This window comes from Ammospiza caudacuta, chromosome 1 (genome assembly GCF_027887145.1).
Source record: "Ammospiza caudacuta isolate bAmmCau1 chromosome 1, bAmmCau1.pri, whole genome shotgun sequence".
NCBI classification, from domain to species: domain Eukaryota; kingdom Metazoa; phylum Chordata; class Aves; order Passeriformes; family Passerellidae; genus Ammospiza; species Ammospiza caudacuta.
The window spans coordinates 82,385,338-82,406,312 of NC_080593.1; the positions used below are offsets into that span (position 1 = coordinate 82,385,338).

General features: G+C 38.9%; 1 protein-coding gene across 3 annotated transcripts in view; it reads left to right on the top strand.

The window, feature by feature from the left end:
- The window catches only part of CTNND2 (catenin delta 2), a 521,421-nt gene that overhangs the window by 408,845 nt on the left and 91,601 nt on the right, over positions 1–20,975 (top strand). For all 3 annotated transcript variants that reach the window (XM_058819679.1, XM_058819688.1, XM_058819696.1), the window contains exons 12-13: positions 15,126–15,243; positions 18,237–18,422. In XM_058819679.1, the coding sequence (XP_058675662.1) occupies positions 15,126–15,243; positions 18,237–18,422 (304 nt within the window). The remainder of the gene's footprint in view (positions 1–15,125; positions 15,244–18,236; positions 18,423–20,975) is intronic.

A 20,975-nucleotide genomic window follows, 5' to 3' on the forward strand; every position in this document is an offset into this window, starting at 1 on the left:
ATATAACTTTTACTTGGGGAAAGAGGGTAGGAGGCGTATTGATAGTCATGATGTGATTCCTAAGAGGCTATAACAGATAGCAAAGACAGGTGTATGAGGTTTTGCTGCCTGAATTAGGAATGTTTAACAGCTCAGTTTAATTAGGCATGTTTTGAGAAAATATTTCATGGTGTGAATTGAATTTCAGGCATTCACCAAAATCATGTGAGTGGCTTTGACTGCAGCCATCACAGCAGTACCACTGGCTCACATGGTATTTGGAGAAGCCCAGCACACCCCCAAAACTGTGGGAAAACACTGAATATGTGTCTTCCATCTGCCAGGGTGCTGCTTTCCATGGAGATTCTCAAGAGTACAGATGACATGGATGACAGTGGTGTTGTGTGGCTTAATACCATGACGCTGAAGGCAACATTTTAGGTAAAATGGTGAGGCAAGAGTGAAGATATATTTGGTGAGAATCAGGCAGATTAAGTAGATAAAATTGAAGCTGGGTATGGATTACTTCTTGTCTGTTGTAACTAAGATTTTATCATAGGGACTTCACTGCACTCTGGAATAGCATAAAGCAAAGAACTGCAGAATAATTGTTTTTCAGTAATTCTCCCAGTGAATACTCTCAGGGTAGACCCTGTGTCACCAGAGGAAGTTAGTACAGGATAAATACTGCACATGAAATACAGATAACTTTTCCAAAGCTTCCTCCAGTAGAAGAGTTCATACAGTGCCTGAATGTCCCTGAAGTGTTCAGTGGCACCAGTTGGTGCCTGGGGATGTTCCTGCAGTGCAGGAGTGCAGTTCTTCCCTTCCTGTAAACCCTGGTGTGGTTTTATACAGCCAAGAAGTTCCCAGAGCTGTGATCAGAGACACACTTACCAGCTGCCAGAGCCCAAGGATACAGGGAGTGGTGCTTGTGCTCAGCAAAGCCCAATCACTGTCTGACTCTGGCTGCAGTAGGGAAAAGAGGGTGAGCCCAGATGAGGCCCCTCCAATACCTCTGCCTCACATGGTGGATAAGGAATTGGCTGGATGGATGCACACAGAGAGTTGTGGTCAATGGCTCTATCTTTAGGGGGAGACTTGTGGTGAGTGATGCCACTCAAGGCTCTGTCTTGAGGCCGGTGCTCATCACCATCAGTGATCAAGTGCACCTTCAGTGAATATTCAGGTGACATCAAGCTGAGCAGTGCAGGTGACACAAGAGAAGGAAGGGGTCTCATTCAGGAGGACCTGGACAAACTTGAGAAGTGGGGCCCATGAGAACCTCATGAAGCTCAACAAGTCAAACTGCAAGGTGCCACACCTGGGTCAGGGCAATCACAGAGGTGAGTGCTGGCTGGGAGAAGCCACTGAGAGCAGCCCTGCCAAGAAACACTTGGGAGTTCTGGTGGATGAGAGGCTGGACATGAGCCAAGAGTGTGTGCTTACAGCCCAGTGGTAGCCTGGGCTGCATCAAAAGCAGTGTAGCCAGGAGGTTGAGGGAGGTGGCTCTCCTGCACTGTTCTACTATTCCTGAGAGAGCAGCTGGAGTGCTGCATCCAGCTCTGGGGCCCCCAAAATCAGAAGGTCATGGACCTGTTGAAGCAAGTCCAGAGGAGGGACATGGAGACAGTCTGCTCTAGGCAGAAAGATAACTCAAGGACAAGGAACTGGAACATTGCAATACTCAATTTATACACGTAATGTCTTGATGGAGTGTCATTTTACCAGAGCCACCTGTGTGACGGTGTTCACAGGGGTTTTCAGGTGAGAGAAGAGACGAGAATGTTGACTCCATATTCAGAAGGCTTGATTTATTATTTTATGATATATATATTACATTATAAATATATTAAAAACAATAGAAGGAAAGTTTCATCTCAGAAGGCTAGCTAAGCTAAGAATAGAAAGGAATGAATAATAAAGGTTTGTGTCTTGGACAGAGAGTCCAAGCTAACTGGGCTGTGATTGGCCATTAATTCTAAACATCCAAGATGGGCCAATCACAGATGCACCTGTTGCATTCCACAGCATTGGAATAATAGATAACCATGGTTTACATTTTGTTCCTGAAGCCTCTCAGCTTCTCAGGAAGAAAAATCCTAAAAAAGGATTTTTAATGAAACGATGTCCGCGACACCACCTGCTAAGAAAGGAAGAAAAAATGGTCTTGGATTTGGTACTAACATATTTATTTCAGCAAGGTTTTGGCAATGGAAATCTTCTCTGAGCTGGGAAATAAGTACTAAGCTTCCTGAAGTTCTATTAAATAATTTGCAGTCTTTATACCTAATACAGGAAATTTTACTGTAATTCAGGGAATTGTGTTTGCACTGTTTCAGAGGAAGCTATGTTTTCAAGTAACTGACAATTAACTGAGAATCGTAAAATAATAATTACAAAATCAGAATGCGTGTTTATTCATAAAAGAACAGGCACCTTTATAAGCTGTAATTATCTTTTTGCTAATTTGGTCTGACTGGCAAACAAAGCAGAGGATGATTCTTTTCCCGCGCACAGCACCACTGCAGTCAGAGCACTGTTACAGGTGAGGTTTGTTGTAAAAGCAGGTCCCATGGCAGCAGGTACTGATGGTGCTGAGTATCTCTTGCTCAGGGAATTCTTATTGTCAACTGAAAAGTAAAAACAACTGCAGGAATTCCTCAGCATAGGAATAATTAACTGGAGACCGAGGCTGAAGTTTATCACAGCACCAGTAACTTTGCACTTGAAACCAACTCTCAACTTTTTCTGGTTATTCAGTTTGCATAAATTTTTCCCCCACTGTTTTTTTTTTTATTGTTGGTGAATTGTGTGTTTCTAGAACACAATGCATTCTGTCTCTTGGCTCAAGAAATGTGTATCTATGTACATGTCCTCTTATGTAAGGTGAAACTTGATGGAAATAGGACACATAAAGGTGCATCATGAGAGAAAGGAGACAATGATTCTGCAGAAAACTTTACTCAGTCAGATACACACAGCTCCTGCAAACTATATTTTGGGGAAGAGAAAGGGTTGAGGGTGAGGTGTTCTCTTCTTTCATGGTATACAAGTGTTTTGGTACAATGTATAGGAAGAATCAGGATGAGACAAATACAGTAATGTGTTAAATGCAAATGCATGTCTTTGCAGACGGGAGGGGGAAAAATCTGAAGCATAATTGTGTATTTCATGGGCAAGCAAATAAACTAGAGAGTCTGATACACATGCAGGAGTTTTGCAAGCATTTTAAGGCACCAATGCAAAGTTTGAATTTGGCATTTAGTTTAGCAGGAATGAGCGAATTGATTCAAAGGGTATCTGCTAAAATGAAAAGGGAAAAATTTAATCTCTGACAATAAGTAATACCTCCTGAGCAGTTCATGTGACATACATAGAGCCAGGCATCAAAGCAGGGCTGTGTAGGGTCTTGTAAGAAGCTGGTTCTGGCAGAAGATCCAGGTTGTCAGATGCCATCCCTGGAGTACCAGCCAAAGGGGCGCAGAGCATCAACAGTAACCCTCATAGCAGAGTTTGTTCATTGTTCTGTATGGCATGGACTAAGTGGGGTTAAGTAGAGTTGTGGTAGAATGATCCCCTTTTTTTTTACAGGTTGGCCCTGAGATTAGCTCACTTGGTTAGAGCATGGTGCTAAGCAGCAGTGATGCACAGGGGCTCATTAGGCTGAAGGCACCTTAGAGGGTCAGTTCTTTCACCATCCCTCAGGGTGCACATTTGGAGCCATTTGGAGATGAGATGATGTGACATAATGTGAGGTAGGATGCACAGTGGCAATTTTAGGTGAACTGTCATAAAAATAGGACACAAACATACATATTTATTTCTTATGCTGAAGGCACATTTGGACAAAGCATAAGAATTGTAATTTATTATGCATCACATTATATGTTTTTGCAATTAGGCAATTTATGATAATGAGATTTTTTAACAGGTATTTAGCTCAAAAATTCATAGCAATCTGAGATGCTATTACTGGGAAACAGCATAGATACCTTGATGTCTTCAATGGATTTAAAGCATAAAGAAAAGAAAATTGAGGGTTGAGATTGTTCTAGAAATAAGAAAATGCAATTTCACAGGAACAGTATCATTTAATTATGCGACTAGAAAGAAATAACATGAGCAAATAATAAACTAATTTTAAGATGCCTAACTGAAAATTTGGAAGAAGGAGCTGGTAACAGAGCCTTTATGACAGGGTTATGGCAGTAAAAGAACTTACATACTGCAAACTAGTTTAGACAAAGAGCAGGGAGAAATGGCAAATAAGCAGCATTTCTAAAGATTTGTAGTTTGGTAGGGAAGAAAGATGCCTCTCAGATTTGGAGAGAGACTCCAGCCAGATAAATGTCCATAGCAGTCAATTCACTGAGAGCATGGGCAATCACACTGATGAAAAGCATGTCTTCTACTTTGCTGTGCTGTTTTGCTGTGCTCCAACTTAATTTGTTTCAGAGCAGCATTTCATACTTCTGATACTCTAATAAGTGTTCTGCATTGTGACTTCTTATCCTCTGTATTAAAATTTCTAAGTAGCTGATCAAAAAGAGATTAAGCTAATAATCTAATGAACTGATTGGTGTTGTAATTAATTGTGCTCATCTGATTAGTCAACAACCAAAGCTGATTTACCCTCCTTTCTTCTCAAGGCACTGCACTGATAATGGCTTTTCAAGACTGCAAAATAGATGCAAGAAGGCACTTGAAACTCAGATGTGACAGGGAGATTGCTTTGTAGGTTAAGGGAATCATCTTACTTGAGCAATCACCATCCTGTTTGTTTGTTCCTCCAGTTTGATAGGATTGCATAGTGCTTGTGTTTTTTCTGGAACCTAATCTTTATTAATAGGATTTTTAGAGTGGTAACTTCATTAAATATGCCTATTTACACTGTTTCTGGTCTTATTTTTGCAGTTATCTTGTCCACTGAGTTCTAAAACCAAAGCAAGAGAGCAGTATAACTTTCCAGTACTTTGATTCATAAGACCTGAGAAGAACTGCATTCCTGCTAATGCTTTTAAATGTTTCACATTTAAGGGCAGAGGCAAACAGGCTTACTTGAGCTTAAGTGTCTACTAAAGTATATAAAAATAATATGCAATATGTTATAATATCTCATAAAAAACTTTCAGGTTTGGTTTAGTAACAACAGTGTCAACTTAAAAATCAGCATACCCAATGGAAAAGTGAAAATCAGAGCATAAAAAGTATAATCTTCTGTCAAAATGGAATCCAAACTTCATCTCTAATGCCATTATTTATTTTCATATTTATACAACTAGAAAGTCACATCTGAACTGTCATCTAGTGTCGCAGACATTTTTACATAGAAATCCTTTCTTTTGGATTTGTCCATCTTCTGGGAAGCAGAGGCCCCAGAAGAGAATGTAAACAATGATTATCAGCTGCTGTGAAATGCAATAGGATGCACCTGTGATTGGTTCATGTTCCATGTGTACAGTTGGGGGCCAAACACAGGGCAAGCTCAGGAAAAGATTCCCTGGACACTGAACTTTGTTATTGATTCTTTTCTATGCTATTCTTAGGTTAGCAGCTCTGCAGCTTCTCTCCTTATTCTTTTTAGTATAGTTATAATGTATTATATATCATATATCAATAAATCCAGCCTTCTGATCATCAAACAAGATTCTCATCCTTCTCTCACCCTGGAGACCTCTTCAGGTCGCTGTAATAATCTAGCCCAAGTAGAATACTTGTTTTAACAGAGTGAGAAACCAAAATGACAGTGTCAGGGAATCCCATCCCAGGGTTTAAAGTAGTTTTTCCTCATACAGATGCTCTCCTGAGTTGCTATGTCTGAAATAAGCTCTATTTATTTTTAATTTTATTTTTAATTTTTTTCAAGATGTGGCTTTCCTGTTTGCCTAGAAATGCATTCACATCCCTTAATCATCAAACTAGGAGAACTCATTTCAGCTTCCCATCCTTTCAAAGTCTCTGTTTATTTGGAAATGTAAAATTACTGGGTTTATACCTGAATCACAGATTTATTTTCTTGCATCATGTTGTAGAAGGAGTTTGACATTTGTGACACTTTGCTTTTTACTACCTTTGTTTGGTTGCTCTTAAACTGAATTTGTGCGGCCAGTGGGTGTATGTGGCAAATGGACTGTTTTCATGCAACAGGCATTCACTGGATATTTAAATGGGCTGGTTTTTCTAGAAAATTGACTTCCTACTGTTCCATTTGTTTGTATGAGCCACAAAAGAGACCAAGACAGGGAGCCACAATTTAGCATTAAAGCACTTTTTTCTTCCATAGTTTTCAGTTAAGGGAATTTAGGCACCGCAGGACTCACTGGACTGCAAGACACTCAAATGACTGAGAAAGTTTTAATACAGAGATATTGGGCTTCAAATCACTTCCTTTTTTGCTTCTGTGAGGTAGTGCAATGGCATTCTTTGCACAAAGACTTCTGAGTGTGCTGGAGACCCAGTTCTAAGTGCCTTATTAGAATGGAGCAGAGGATGGCTCCAGAGGGTACCAAATCTCTGGTACTGAGTTCATCATTACTTGAGAAAGGGGAGAAAGGATGCACAAATTAGTCCTTTAAGACCAGTATAACCCAAAGTCTGTTTTTCATAGGTTTTGCCCTTAGATTTTGGGTTTTTTTTTCTGATTACAGAAATTATACTTGTGAAACTTTTTCATAGATTTTTTAGTTGTTGTTGTTTAGAAGTTTTATTAAATAGGAAAACCGTTCTGCTAGAAAAGGCATCATGCTTATATGTGATGGTTTGGTCCTTTTCTATTACTATAGTCAAATAGGTCTTCTGTAGGTAGAATGTGACCACTAGTAGTGACCAGTTCCAGGTAAAATCTGGCAGCAGGCCAGGAATGTATTTTGGCCTCATGTTGGATTCTGAAGTTCCCCTTTTGTCATGACCAACTCAGGCATTAAAATATTTCTCACTGCATAGAAAAGGGGCTTGCATGTATTCTTGAAAAGCACAAGAGCTACACTGGGATTAAGTCATGGGGAAAGAGCTGTCAAAACTAAGACTTTTTTTTTTTCATTTGTTAGTACTAGTTGTTCTTAAGATAAAAAAAAAAGGTCAAATACATAAAAGGATGGCAAGAAATTTCACACACTGTGAGAAGTTGGCTAAATTCCTTTTCCAAGTTTCAGGTACGAATGAAAATCCTTTCCTCAGCTGTTGTGTATGTTACAATTTTCACTGAAGGAGAGTGACTTTTCTTTAAAATTGTATTAGAGAAATAACATTCAAACAATTTTATAAAGAGGTCTCAGCAGTGTAAGGTGTGCTGGTACACTCAGAATAATATTTTAGACACAGTAAATTATTGCCTTTTACAGATAGTATATTTCTTTGATGCTTAGTGCAAGCTTTAAAGCATTTTGTCTGCTTCTTTTCAATTGTTCTTAAGAATGCAGTTGTAATACCAAGTTTTTCCTGAGACTAAAGCCTACAAAAAATAAAATAGGGGACATTTTTATTCTTGCAGAAGTATTTTTGCTAGGGCAGTCTCATGCAAGTCAAAGGCTTTCCCACAGTCCTAAACTGGACAAACAGAGGCTTCATCTTTTAGTGGAGAAGAAAAGTAGACATAGAAATTATGTACAAATAATCTGAATTATAATACTTTAGAGATTGCTTGAATGGTTAATGTAGAGAAAGAGCATCAAAACAGACCAATATATAAGAATTTGAAGAAAATAACCTGCTAAACAATAGGTAGAAGGAAGTTAATTTAAAACCATTTATGTCTGATCAGTTTTGTTCTGAATAAGATAACAAGCTGAACAGAAAAATGAAAATGGACTGCTTTTCAATGCTGAAACATCTGACACAGTAATTTTGAGTTTTCACAGTGATCAGAACAGGTAGCCAGGGAAGAAATGTGGAATGAGACCAGTAGTAGTTCCTCAGGGCATGCTCCCACCGGGCACGTGGGTGTTTCACTGAGTGCTGGTGGAGGGAGTGAGGCCTGCACTTGGCAGCCTCAGTGCCATCCTTCTCCACAAATTTGTCCTGTTGCTCTTCAGTCCATGAACAGAGGAAGAGCTGCAGAGTCCTCTGGACAGTGGTTCTGTAGGACAGAAGTACCTGAGCTAATGCTGGTATTTAATGCTGGATCATCAAAAGCTGATGCTGTTGTATTTACATTCTTGCAGTCTTCAACACATCTACAGCTCCATTTAGCACCATGACAATTGTAAATGGAGAAAAGTATCTTGACACTGACATATTTAAACTATTCCCATTTTGCCCTTCAGAGTCTGTACCACAGCAGGTCTTCCCCAGCGCAGTAAGTGACTCAATATTTCAGCTCTTTCTGAATGAAGAGATAGTGTATTAAAAGCTGTATAAACATTAATGAGCATTAATGAGTGCAGTGATTTTTATAAAACCAAATACTACGTCAGAGAAATTAAATATCAAAACAGAAATTTGATGCAGTTAGGATTTTTTTATACCATAATTTTAAAGATTCCCTCAATACACTATGTCTAATTCTGTGTATTGTAGTTTAATAGAATTGCACATCAAATGAAAACACAGCAAAAAAGGAGAGGGGTAAATATAATTTTTTTTTTCCTTTCAGATGAAGCCAGGGTTGATTATAACATGAAGTCTTACCAAAATTGTTCCTGCTAGAAAATTTGGGGTGCTTTTGGGTTTGTTTTACAGAGACAGTTTCTTTTAAGATGTTTATTGCAGTTCATGTTCTGTCCCATAGCGTATCTTTCAAAACTATCAAAATAGCAAAAAATGATGTTAGGAGTCAACTGCTTCACAAATCCCACAGAGCAGTCCTTCAAAACAGTGCATTTAGCCTCAGGATTGGACATGCAGAAGCACAGCAGTAAAAGGCACCTGTTGAGTGCTTGACTTGGTAGGCTAATTGCTCTGATGCTTTGAAAACAACAGGTACCACTGAATAACCAAAGCTAAATAACACTGTCATAGCATTTGATAGAAAGGTTAATAACCAAGACTGTATTAGACTGTCAGATGTTTGTCTAATTGCAAAGTATTCTTTTAAAGTGAAAGAAAGATCTCACTTAGGCCAAGTTCCTTTTTGATATAGAATGATCTTCTTTAACAAAGTTGAGCTATTCTAATTAATACAAGACAGGTTTTCCCCAAAACTTAGGTTAAACTTAATCCACATACAGTATTGCTAAATTCTGGAAGCCAGCTTATAGAGAAAGCTATCAGTGGTGCTAAGAATACTTACAAAGAAGAAATATTGCTGATTTTGGTGATACAGCACTGAACTGTCATTCAAGTCGGGAAAAGTTAAAGGGAAATCTGTGGCAGTGACTGAAAAATCTATTTTAATTTATTTTTACCTCCAAACTATAAGCTGATTTTATAGTCACTGGAAACCTAGCACTTAAAAACTCTAATAATGAAGAATGAACTGTCTTGTGTTTTCTAAGGTTTTGTCTCACTGCTTTGTTTAAATTTCTATTTTGTCTGAGAAATAGCTAGTCTTATCAGCTAGTTTAGTTTCCAGCAATAAGAAATTATTTTAAAAATTCTTACAGTACAAATGATAAAAAATCAAAATTTGTCTAAAGGTTGCAGTAGTAACCAGAACTACTACAGCTAACTTATCTATTCCATGTCTAAAGGCTGCACTGAGTGCTCACAGATAAGCCAATGTGACTCGAGGTCTACTTCACTATAAAAAGCCCCCCAAACTGTATGGTTGCACAGGGTCTGCTGACAGCACTGGGCACACTTGATGGGTACATACATGGTGTTAATTGCTTCATTTTGCTGTCTGTGTCACTGTATTAAACACTTGCAGCAAAGAGCCTGAATGCTGCCAGAAGCAGCTGGGAGTGTACAGAGAAAGCACAGAAATACAGAAATAGCTCTTAGGGGATCGTGTGTTACATGGCAGGCCAGCTCAGAGCATCATCACCACAGCACCCTCTGATGGGACTGGGGATGCCAGCTTCCCCCTGAGACAAGGCTTGGTCCCTGAAGGAGAAATGCTCAGTCAGATAGAAATAGAAACAGGCAGCATATAAAAGAGCAGATCTAGAGAAGGCCAGTTTCAGGGTGGGGTTTTGTTTGTTTGGGTTTGTGATTTAAAGAAAATTATTTTGTGTGCCAGTTGTAACTCAGTTACTCAGTATTCTGAGGGCTTTTCCCTTTTTAGTTATCCTCAGACAAACATAATCGCAGTTGCTATAATATTAATGGGGTTGGTATAGTTCTTGATTTTTGTAAACCTTTCCCCCTTGCTGTGAAAAATCTTTTTTTGGTGGCTCTTATAACCTGTAGAAAGATGAAAAAGATTGAGGCTTTTATGATTAGTCCCTTTTACACAAAACTTCTTGAAATAATTATATATTTGGAAAGCCCCTGAAGTTTCATGGTGATGAAGATAACTTGTGCTTTCCAGCTAATTTAGGATATTATCCTTCCCATGTCTGTCCTCTCTTATTCAGTCCATAACAAAATATTACATATGCTAGATATTAAACATAGTTTCTCTTTTTGTCATGGGGCTTTGAGGATGCCTGTCTCAATTTCACCATTGCTAAATGCAGATTATTTGTTTTCAACCATTATCTGGCATGACTTCAATGAGATCTGCAGTCTGAAGACTGGTAGCTGCTACAGGGAAGGTCCTACTACTTGGCAAGACCTGAGCATGCTTAGGGAAGGCAGGTGCAGATGCTTTAATTCTGTCTTTGAGATGGATAAAACTGCCTTGGGAGTAGTTTCAACAGCTTGCTAAATATTCCCATATCCAGAGTTCATGTCTCAGCACACTGGCTTGCCTTTTGAATGATCTTTCTGTAGAAATCTGTCTTGCCTCTGTATAAGGCAGATAATTTTAGTTATCCTAGAATCATAAAGACATTGCTCTGAACTTTCCACAGTTTGTATGAATGTATGCAAAATGACCCTAAAGCAGAAAGAAATTGCTTGGCACCACCCATCTTCCCCTACCTCAAAGCCTGACGATGGCATTGAATAACTAATGCTAGTGCCAGGGTTAACAGGAGCCAGGTGTGTTCTGCACAGTGCACTCCTTTATACCACACCCTTCATATCCCGAGAACTTTGGATTGACATGCCCTAGGTATGGAGGATCATGCCTGCTGATAGCTTTCAGGTGATGATATGATAGTTGGCACATTTTCCCATGAAACTGAAGCTGGATTATTTTAATTCTCTTCCCATTTCTAGGTAATTAGCAAAGTCAATCTGCCATTTGTTCAGAAAATCAGTTTGATGAACATGGGTCTGAGCTCTTGCTCCATCTGTCCTTAGTCTTCTTCTCATCAGAAAAAGCTATTTACATTAGCTGGGTTTTAGAGGTCTACCTGGAACCTTCTGACTAAACTGAGAGTTATTCTTCAGCCCTCTGTATTCTTGGTATTCCTGCATGACTGGATTCTAGTTGAAATTCATTTTACTGTTTTATGGCAGGCTGAAGGACTCCTTGTCCTGTTAGATTCAAAATGACAGCCTATGGCTCACATACACCATGAGTAGAGTTTACACTAAGAATCAAAGTATACAGGGTGGCTGCATTTATAATGGAGAAGTATTTTTTCCCTGAAAACTTGTGTATTGTATCTCCACATCCTGTAAGACATCCAGAAAACATGGTTTCACCTGTTTGAAAAATGATGCTGGAAAAATATTCACTGACTTAGTGTGACATCTTACCAACGGGAGATACTACTAATGTTCCAATTTAACATCTGCACCGTGGCCTGTAAATTCACAAATGACAAATCATGTCTTATTCCGTCACACTGACAGCTACAGCATGTCCAAGTTAAATGACAGCGTGTTTTCTTTGACCGCTCATTAAATCTGGAACGTGTTTCTCTTTTGCAGAACTGCATAGCCTGAGCATGGTGGTATTAGAGACCCTCTGTGCATTGTCTCAGTTAAGAGTGATTATTTCAGTAGAGGTGACATGAGACTAACTAGATATTGAGGTGTATGTCTTGAAATAATCAACTGATTATTTCTGCCAAAATGCTGAAGCAAGGTTGGGATTTATGTTGTTTTTTAGCTGTTTCCTGTGTAAATAAATGCACCATATCTCAGTGAGAGCTGTAGTAGCTATGAGTCAGTGCAGAAAGTAAACAGTGACTTTTGTAAGAAAAGAAAAGGCAGTCATGGGAATTCAGAATATCCATCTCTTGATTAAAGGAGCAACTGGAGCATAATGGGGAAGGATGATAAACAGAAGAACCCGACTCGACATCTCCTCCATACAGAGCCAGGAAATGCATTGTCTGTGCAAGATGTGCCCCTGGTGTGTCTGTATTGCTTTGTGCAAAGGCCTCATATTCTTTGTTTGCTGGAAATGAATGAGGCAGATAGCTCACAGCTCAGGGACTGTAAGGTTGTCTACATTGCTGTCTTGGTGAGGAGGAGTTTCTGGTGAACTTGGAGAGGAGCTGAGAGGCTGACAGTCTTTGCAGGCTTCTGCACAGTCAAGGTGACATGCGATTCACTGTGATAGAGAGAAGGAAAAATCACCTCAATTAGAAGATCAGGAAGACTATATCTCTGTTTCTGGTGGTGTCTAAATCAGTTTATTTTGAAAGCTTGCACTCAGTATTTAAAGAAGCCTTATTATTCTAGTTACACATTATTCTAGTACATCTGTTTAAAAGGTTTCAGGAATATTTCAGCTTTTTTTTTTTCCTAGTGGTGCAAAGAAAGGTGCAAAGCCATGCTGAGAACTCTTCCTCAGCATCCTCCTATTCTGCAGTTGCTCTTCTAGGGCTGGATACAACTTTCTTCATCATGCAGTCATAGGATCATAAAACAGTTAAGGTTGGAATGCATCTTAAAGACTATTGAATTTTAACACCTTACCATGGACAGTAACACCTTCCACTAGACCAGATTGCTCAAAGCCCCATCCAGTCTGGCCTTGAACACTAGCAGGGAATGGGACATCCAGAACTTCTTTGGATAACCTGCACCAGTGCCTCAGTGCCCTCTCTCCATCTCTATTTATCTGCCTACTGCTGTCTTTATCTGCCTAGAGGGTAAGAGAATGAAGTTTCAGAAAGAAGTCAAATAATCCTTCTTGTCCTCACTCTAAACCCCACAATGAGCTTTTCCAGTTCATGATTCTGCTTTTCCTACATGTGTTGTCCTTTCAGAATATCAGTAGAGCTCTTGCCTTTAAAAGAGTGTGGTCTACTCTACTTCAGGTGGAGTCCCCAGCCCTGCAAATATAGGGCACAGATACTTGTTTGGGGAAGACCATACTCTATATTTTTACCTTCTTATTTCTGCCACACAAAGGTAAGTCAGAAGTTTCCATCACTTCTAAGGGAGAGAGTTTTTCAATTGATGTTATCCAGACCCTACTTCCTAGAAGAAAGTTTCCCCATGAATAGGAGGAAAACCACTCACCTGCTGATCTTATAGCAGCAGAGAGATAAAGGAAGGAGGCATTAGAGTTTAGGGACCAGAGGAACCAGACAACACAAAACTTGCAAGCTGTTATGAAGGGCAGGCTTCTGATGTGTAATGTGGCCAAAAATGAGGGGTTTCAAGGAGGGTGAATTTGTTTGCTAGAGAGATACAAGAATTCATTCCAGTGCTCCGGGGCTATATGCTTTCTGTCAAGCTGTCTGCTGAGTTGAAGGGAATAGTATTGAATTAATTGGGCCAGTTTGTGTGTGGGAGAGCAGCACTAATTAGGACTGTGTGGGGATGCAAGTATAGATGGGAAATCATATGTGTTTAGGGGGCAGAGTCAGTTAGGAACCTGCATTGGAACTGGGAGATTGTCCAGTTATAGGACTCTTTGTTGCTTTGGGGAAATGAAAATGCTTTTTTCAGGTTTTTTTTAGATAATAAGGAGGCAGAGCAAGATGAAGTAGATAGAGCAGAAAAAGATTGAAAGGAAACCTAGCCCTAAGTCTTCCCATCTTCTTCCATCTGAAATTCTTTCCTCCTTCCCAGGATTCCTCTGCTTTTTCCACCTTTAGTGCAAAGGTCATTGAATATAGCATAAAAGATAGAAAGTGCCTTGCCTTCTTCCCAAATTCAAGGGCCAGTGTCCTCCCTTCCATTTCCACACATTAGCATTAACTACATAGGTGTGGTGTGTGTGCTTTTAATGTTCTTTGTGTAAACTTTAGTAGTGGGGAGGGAAGAGCTGCAGATGAGCCACATCAGCAAAGGGTTATCTTCCCCTACTGAAAGACACTCTGTAAAGTTTTACCCCATTCTTGAGATTGCTAATTCACCCATTTCCAAATCAAACCTGCTATGCATATTTGCATACAGTTTTTCTCTGGGAGAGTTGATGTTAGCAAATATAGATTCTGTTTGTAAATGCTCATTCATACATATTTGTTTCTTTGTGTATCAGTACTTTGAACTTTATGACACAATATGTTATGCAGTGAATTTTGTTTTAATTGGATTTGTATAAATATATTCAGAAGGCCATGTGGCCCCATCTAAGGAACACAAGAATTACAATGTTCTTATAATAATCGGAGGCCTTAAGTTTTGCAATGCAAAATAAACTACGTAAAGAGAAGATTGAGGCATTAATTTAACGTTCTCTCAAAATGAAAGAGAAAAAGAAACACTCATGTAAAATGAGAAGCAAGCAACAGCAGGTGTTTTATATTATGCTCTGATAATATTTGTCTCTCAGGTTAAGAACCCTAACTACTGGGCTCTTCAATTCCTAGGAGATGTATTTGTCAAAACCTCTAGACTTTTAAAATCCTGATTTATATGTACATATGCATATTTTAAAAAGAAAGGAGGAAAGAAGGAAGGGAAGGGAAGGGAAGGGGAAGGGGAAGGGGAACGGAAGGAAGGAAATTATCAGCACAGGAAATTATCAGGAAATTATCGTCCAAATTTAGTGGGCCATGAGTCTCCCCATGCAGGTGGGCGCATGCTGCTTGGCCACTCAGCCCCATCCTGTGGAGGACCTGATGTCTTCCATTTGTTTCCCTCTGTGTTACATTTCCTGAGCTCATTTGCAGCTGTCTCCATTATTCACAGCTCTGACCTGATGAGAGGAAGAAGGAAAACGTGTGTTCTATCTGTGTGTGAACTGTGAGAAGGTTTCAGTGGGGCAGGGAGCTGTGTGGATAGTGACCCTTGCTGTTGCCTTGCAGGAATGTCAGCTCTGCTGGAGAGGAGGCCCGCAGAAGAATGAGGGAGTGTGATGGCCTGACAGATGCATTGCTGTACGTGATCCAGTCTGCTCTGGGGAGCAGTGAAATTGATAGTAAGGTTTGTCCTCTTTGTCTTTTCAGCAGCAAATACAGCTATTCAGGGTACATGGGGACTATAAACAGACCAGTTTTTCTTGATATTCTTTTTTCAATGCATTGTGAGGAATGTCTTAGCAAAGCATAATTTAGCCCATCTCTTCCTTTTTTTTTTTTTTTTTCTGGTGAGCTGTTTATTTTCATGTGCTAAGCATTGTATTTGTACCAGTGTAGTGTGGACAGGTAAAGCATGTCATGCTCTCTGTTGAATTATTGAAGTAGAAAGTATGATACTGGTTTAAGAAGAGAAAATATGTCATATTCCCTGTAAAGTTCCTTACATTGCTCTGCCAGTTTTACCTTAAAATTGATTTTTAGTACCCAGTATGAGAGCTAATGAGAGTGAGGTAGGCTTAGAAGGCAAACAAGCAAAAAAGAATTGGGCAATTAATAGCAGTTTTGCAGTAAAACCAACATTATTTCTTCTTTGAAGAGGATCAATGAATGCTTTCAATAACAACTGTGTTAAGATGCCTCATTATGTCAACTTTACTTCTCTTAAAATGCTAGTCTATGAACAAGCTTCTCCAGAGGTGAAAGGCGCTCCCTAATTAAAAAGACTCCAAGCATTTACAAATTGAAGATTTGTAATGCATTAAAGTATTCCAGAGAAGAAGAAAAAGGCCAGTTTCTTTTGCTTTCAGTAAATGGTGCTAAATTAATTACAGTTCCTGCTCTAGGGCAACCTTGGTCCATTTGCAAACCCCTAGGAATTGCAGGAGAGCAGCCTTTTATGCAGCAAGGTTTTAAAGTCCACTCGGCTTGTATTTCCAAATACTACTTCACAGAGTTGTCTGTGGACCCCCATGGGTTTATAGATTTGAGAGGAATAATCTCCAGGAGTCTCTGGCTACCATCTGAATCAAATAGGGGAAATTTGCCTGTGAGTTCAGGGGACAGAGAGAGGAATTAAGAGAGGTTCATAGCATGAGGTGCTGGGCTAACAGCATGGCTTGTTTGGTTTTTTTTTTTCGAAAAACCCTCAAAACACCCAAAAAATCTCACAACCCATTACCCTATAATCAATGTTCCATTAATAGAAGTTTAGTAGAGGGATGCTAGAAGGACACCAGCCCACAAGGCAGGCACAACACCTGGCAGCAGGGTTTGGGGCAAACCTGGCTGTTGCCAGTCCCCAAACACGGGGGTGTTTTTGACTTCATTAGCTTCAGAGTAGCTTAAAAGTAGCTGGAGTAGAAAAACTAGTGAACTTGTACCTAGCCCCTTTATGATGAAACTGAAAACAGAGTAAGGAACTCAAGGATCCCTGAAAGTCAAGGAGGAGTGAAGTCTGTCCAGCTGTGTGGTTAGAACCAGCTTTCTTGGCATGTAGGAGTTCGCCTTAATAGAGAAGGTGTTGATTGAATTGGAGCCTTGGAAGTTTGCTTATCAGTTTTTACTTTAATGTAACAAGGTTACCTTGTTACCTTGTTACCTTGTTACCTCACCTTATGTTTTCCACAAAATGAGAATTTTAAATGCAAAAACTATGGTTTATTAAAAGGAAAATTAAAGTTTAGTATTCTAATCAACAGATGCAAAGCTTTAACTTCAGCATGCTATATCAGAAGTGAATAAAATTCATGTAAAAAAAAACAAAGAGGTAGCAAACTTAGAAAAATAATTATGGTCACTATGATGTTTGCAAAGCTTTCAGCTGTGAAAGCTGCACTAAGAGCACTTTCTAGACACAGACACACACATGCATACATATTTCTACATGTGTTTATGTATTTGGCAGAAATTTCAAATCAGTACAAATATATTGCAAAATTGTGACATTTCATCTATGTTAAAAAACAGATACATAAGTGTTCTTGTGTAGATGAATCTGAATTCTATGTCACCTCTGGAGCTTTGTGTCATCACAAAAAATGTGTGCTGAGTGCATACCTGGCAGAAGCTCATGCCATACATGGAAGGAAATGAAGCCCCATCTGTTTGCCTCACTGGTGAATATGGCAGAGTATGGTAGAGCTCAAAACCTCACAGTCATTCCATTCTGGGCTAATGGAGCAAAAGAGCTGGGATGTAGTGGCTATTGCTTTTTATCTCCATAGAGCATTAGAAGCAGTTGAAATAAATATAAATAGATAGAGAATGGCTTTTTTAACCATGCTTTCCTTGTGGGGAGAAAATTAAGCTCATATCCTTCTTATTAGGGATAATCAAACCAAATTGAACCAACTAAATGAGCAGGTTTCACATCTAAACTGAACTTCTTTTAGACTTGGGGAAATTAGGTTGAATTACAAGTGAATTTTCCTCCACTGGGTCTCATCCATTTATGGATTCCTGCTTGCATCTTCTACAGAAGGCACAACCTATTAGGGGGATAAATGGATGAAAGGGAAAGGCTGCACACAAGGTATCTGTTTGCAGCCTGGCTAGAAGCAGTAAAAACAGCAAGACAGATTTCTAGTCCTATTTCTGGGGCTGGAGAAACATCATCTGTTCATGCTACTAGTATGTGTGAAATGGAACTCAGACCAAATTTTATGGCAATTTACATAGAATTTCTGCCAGAAAAAAAGGTCATTTCTGGTTCTAAAAGGACAAAACCCAGGATCTGTTACCACTTTCTGTTTGTAGCCTTTTCTATTCACTGAGCTGGGAGTTTTCTGACATTCAGAGTGTTCAGGTTCTCTTGATCGCTTTTTACCTTGACATGTGTTTCACATGGGGCTGCAGTGTGAAATTCAGAACAACAATAAAAAAACTCCCAGTAAAGTATTGTTCAGACCACTGCTTTGTTACCATAAAAATTTCTGAATCTCTTAACCTGTTATTAACTGGGGAGCACTCAGAAATGTGTGCATAAGAATTGTGCTGGGAAAATCCACATTCAAAGATAGATGGCATTCCTTCTGCTTCATATTCAGAGTGAGCAAGGGGAGGATTTTAATCTTTCTCTGGTTTTGTTTTCTGTATTTTTCTTTTTGTCATACTTTTCAGACCGTTGAAAACTGTGTGTGCATTTTGAGGAACCTCTCATACAGGCTAGCTGCAGAAACATCTCAGGGACAGCAGATGGGAACGGATGAACTTGATGGATTACTCTGTGGTGATGCCAATGGAAAAGATGCAGAGAGTTCAGGGTGCTGGGGGAAGAAGAAGAAGAAAAAGAAATCACAAGATCAGGTAATGAAACTTATTTGCAGCTGTGCTGTGAGTGGTTGAAGTGCCCATCATTTAAAATATAAATAATTAATGCACTGTATTAGAAATTAAATGCGTGATGCATAATATACAAAACTGTTGTCCTTGTTAATTAGCTGAGAGCTTAAAGTAGAATATGACTCTGGAGTAATAAAATATGTTTGCTTGAGAAATTGTACATTATGTGGTGCACCTGGAAACTGTAGTCATGGGTACACTGTGAATGCCATAAATACCATAAAATGCTCTTTGAAAGGAAGCCATTTCTAATGAAAAGTGTAATCTGCATATACTTTACACTGTAATTCCACGGTGCCACGTGTGTGTAGAAAGGCTTTAATGCAAACAAACATCAGGCTTGTATATATACACTCACTTGCCTCAAAGTTAGTCCTGTACCATGTCTCTACACATTGAAAGAAAACTGTACAGGACTGAATCAAGTAATACGAGTGACTGTTATAAAAGCATTCATATTTTGATATATTTTATGTTGTTACCAAAGAAAAGTTGAAAAGCTAAGCCTTGATTGCTTCCTCAAGTTATTTGACAGGTTATCATTTTGATTGTTGAAGTGTGTTTATCTCCTTTTTTATCCTATTAAGAACTTATAATTTGGGGAATACTAACAGTTGTATTGCAGAGAAAGACACTGTACACACAGCAAATAGCAATAAGAATGGCTACTGATTTATGGGCTTTTTCAGACAGCCTGTGCTGGCAGTAGTAAGTTTTCTACCTCTTCCTACACTTACTCAGTTTTTTGCATTGTAGTTTATTTCTGTTTCAGAATGCTCAAAAAAAATATTTATTTGAGTAAGCAATTAAGTGCACAGGGTAATAAATTATGTCAGCCAGTACTGAAAATATTCCTGAAGCCAAATTGTGTTGATGTGGAAAGGTTCTAGCAACACTACTAAGCTAAAGCTTTGGATACTGAAAAATGCAGCACTCATTACTAGTAAGACTTATTTCACCTACTCTTGTGGTTAAACACCCTATAATCAGATAACTTGAATTTATTATGGCCTTTTGTTGGGATTCCTGTGTTAGGCTACAGTGAGATTAGAAGTGTTGAAGCAAACTAATTTTACCCCATGAAGTAGTCATCATCCCTGTTTCTGAATTAACAGTTCTCACACACTGCGCTTGCAGTTATTCAAAGTGCAGGAGCAAAAAATAGCATGTCTGGGTATGAATGCGTCACACTGCAGCTTGGCTTGCTCTCTGCTGCTCTGTTTACTAACACATGCACACACACTCACTAGCTAAAGGCTTTTTAAGTCTTCCTCTTCTCTTTCTTCTGTGACTTTTGGATCTCACAGTCATACTTTTAACTCTGTACTGTTGACTCTTTCACTATTCCCATGGGGCCTCTCTGTACTGTAATGGTTCCCTTAAAAACATTTTTTTTGCTCCTCCAGGCCAAAGAGCTGAGCTCTTTTGGCCAATTATCTTTACAATGTGCATACTTTTGCCTGCTCTTAGATATTTTTTGTCTGTTTCTATGAGTGCTCATTATCAGTATGTTGCATGGTAAAGATTTCCTCAGAGCTGTTAGTGTTGGCCTCATGGAACGGTTTTATATAATTTTTAAAGTGTAAAGAACAATAAAACTACACACATATTTTCAAGTTTATGACCACTAGGATTTTCTGTGGCAAGGACATAAATTTACTCTTTCCAGAACTGATTCTGTTGTGCATTGGACTTCTTTGTCTTACAAGTATTAGAAACATTTTTCTAATGGTGTTTTCTCTTTCATCTAATTTCCTTTAAATCCAGACATCCTTCTTCATCTTGCCATATTCAAGGTCTCACATGTGGATATTACTCAGTTCAGGAATTTTAAGGGGGCCTTGTGAGCCTTCTGCAGGTTATTTTCACCCCATAATCCTCGATTGCTGTTGAACATTCCAAATGATTTGAAGTATATTATCAAGTTAATATATTATCAAGTTAACTAGAGTGCCACCAAAAACAATAGCAGCAAGATCACTGTGCCAGAAACAGCTCTCCCAACTTATCCTCAAAAATGGAAAAGAAAAGCTATCTTTTTCATGTAACCACATTTATATTAATAGCATAAAATAACTTAAACTGTGATAAGAGTAAATTTAACCTTTTTGTCCATTTATTTTGCAAAAATAAGTACAAAAGTATGTTCAGAGGTGCTTGTCCAGTGTGGACACAATTGTTCAATTGTGTGAAAAGATCTGCTTCTTTGTGTTTGTGGTTCCTTTAATACTTGGGAGTTTTATCTTTTCAGGTAAAGCCCAGGGCACAGGCACGTCTCTGTCAGTTGTGACACCTCAGTACAGGGGAGTAGTGTCCACTCTATGGTTACTACATTTTATGTCCCCAGAAGATATGTGTTCAGGGTGTAGGGTTTTTTTCCTTTATTGGCAGCCCATGGGGTTTTTGCAAAACAAAATTGCTGTTTCAGTTCTTCTCAGAATATAAGATGTACAAAACAGTGTGGAGGAAAATTGTTCAGATTTAAGTGAATGCAGTTTTGAAATTTTCCTGTTACAG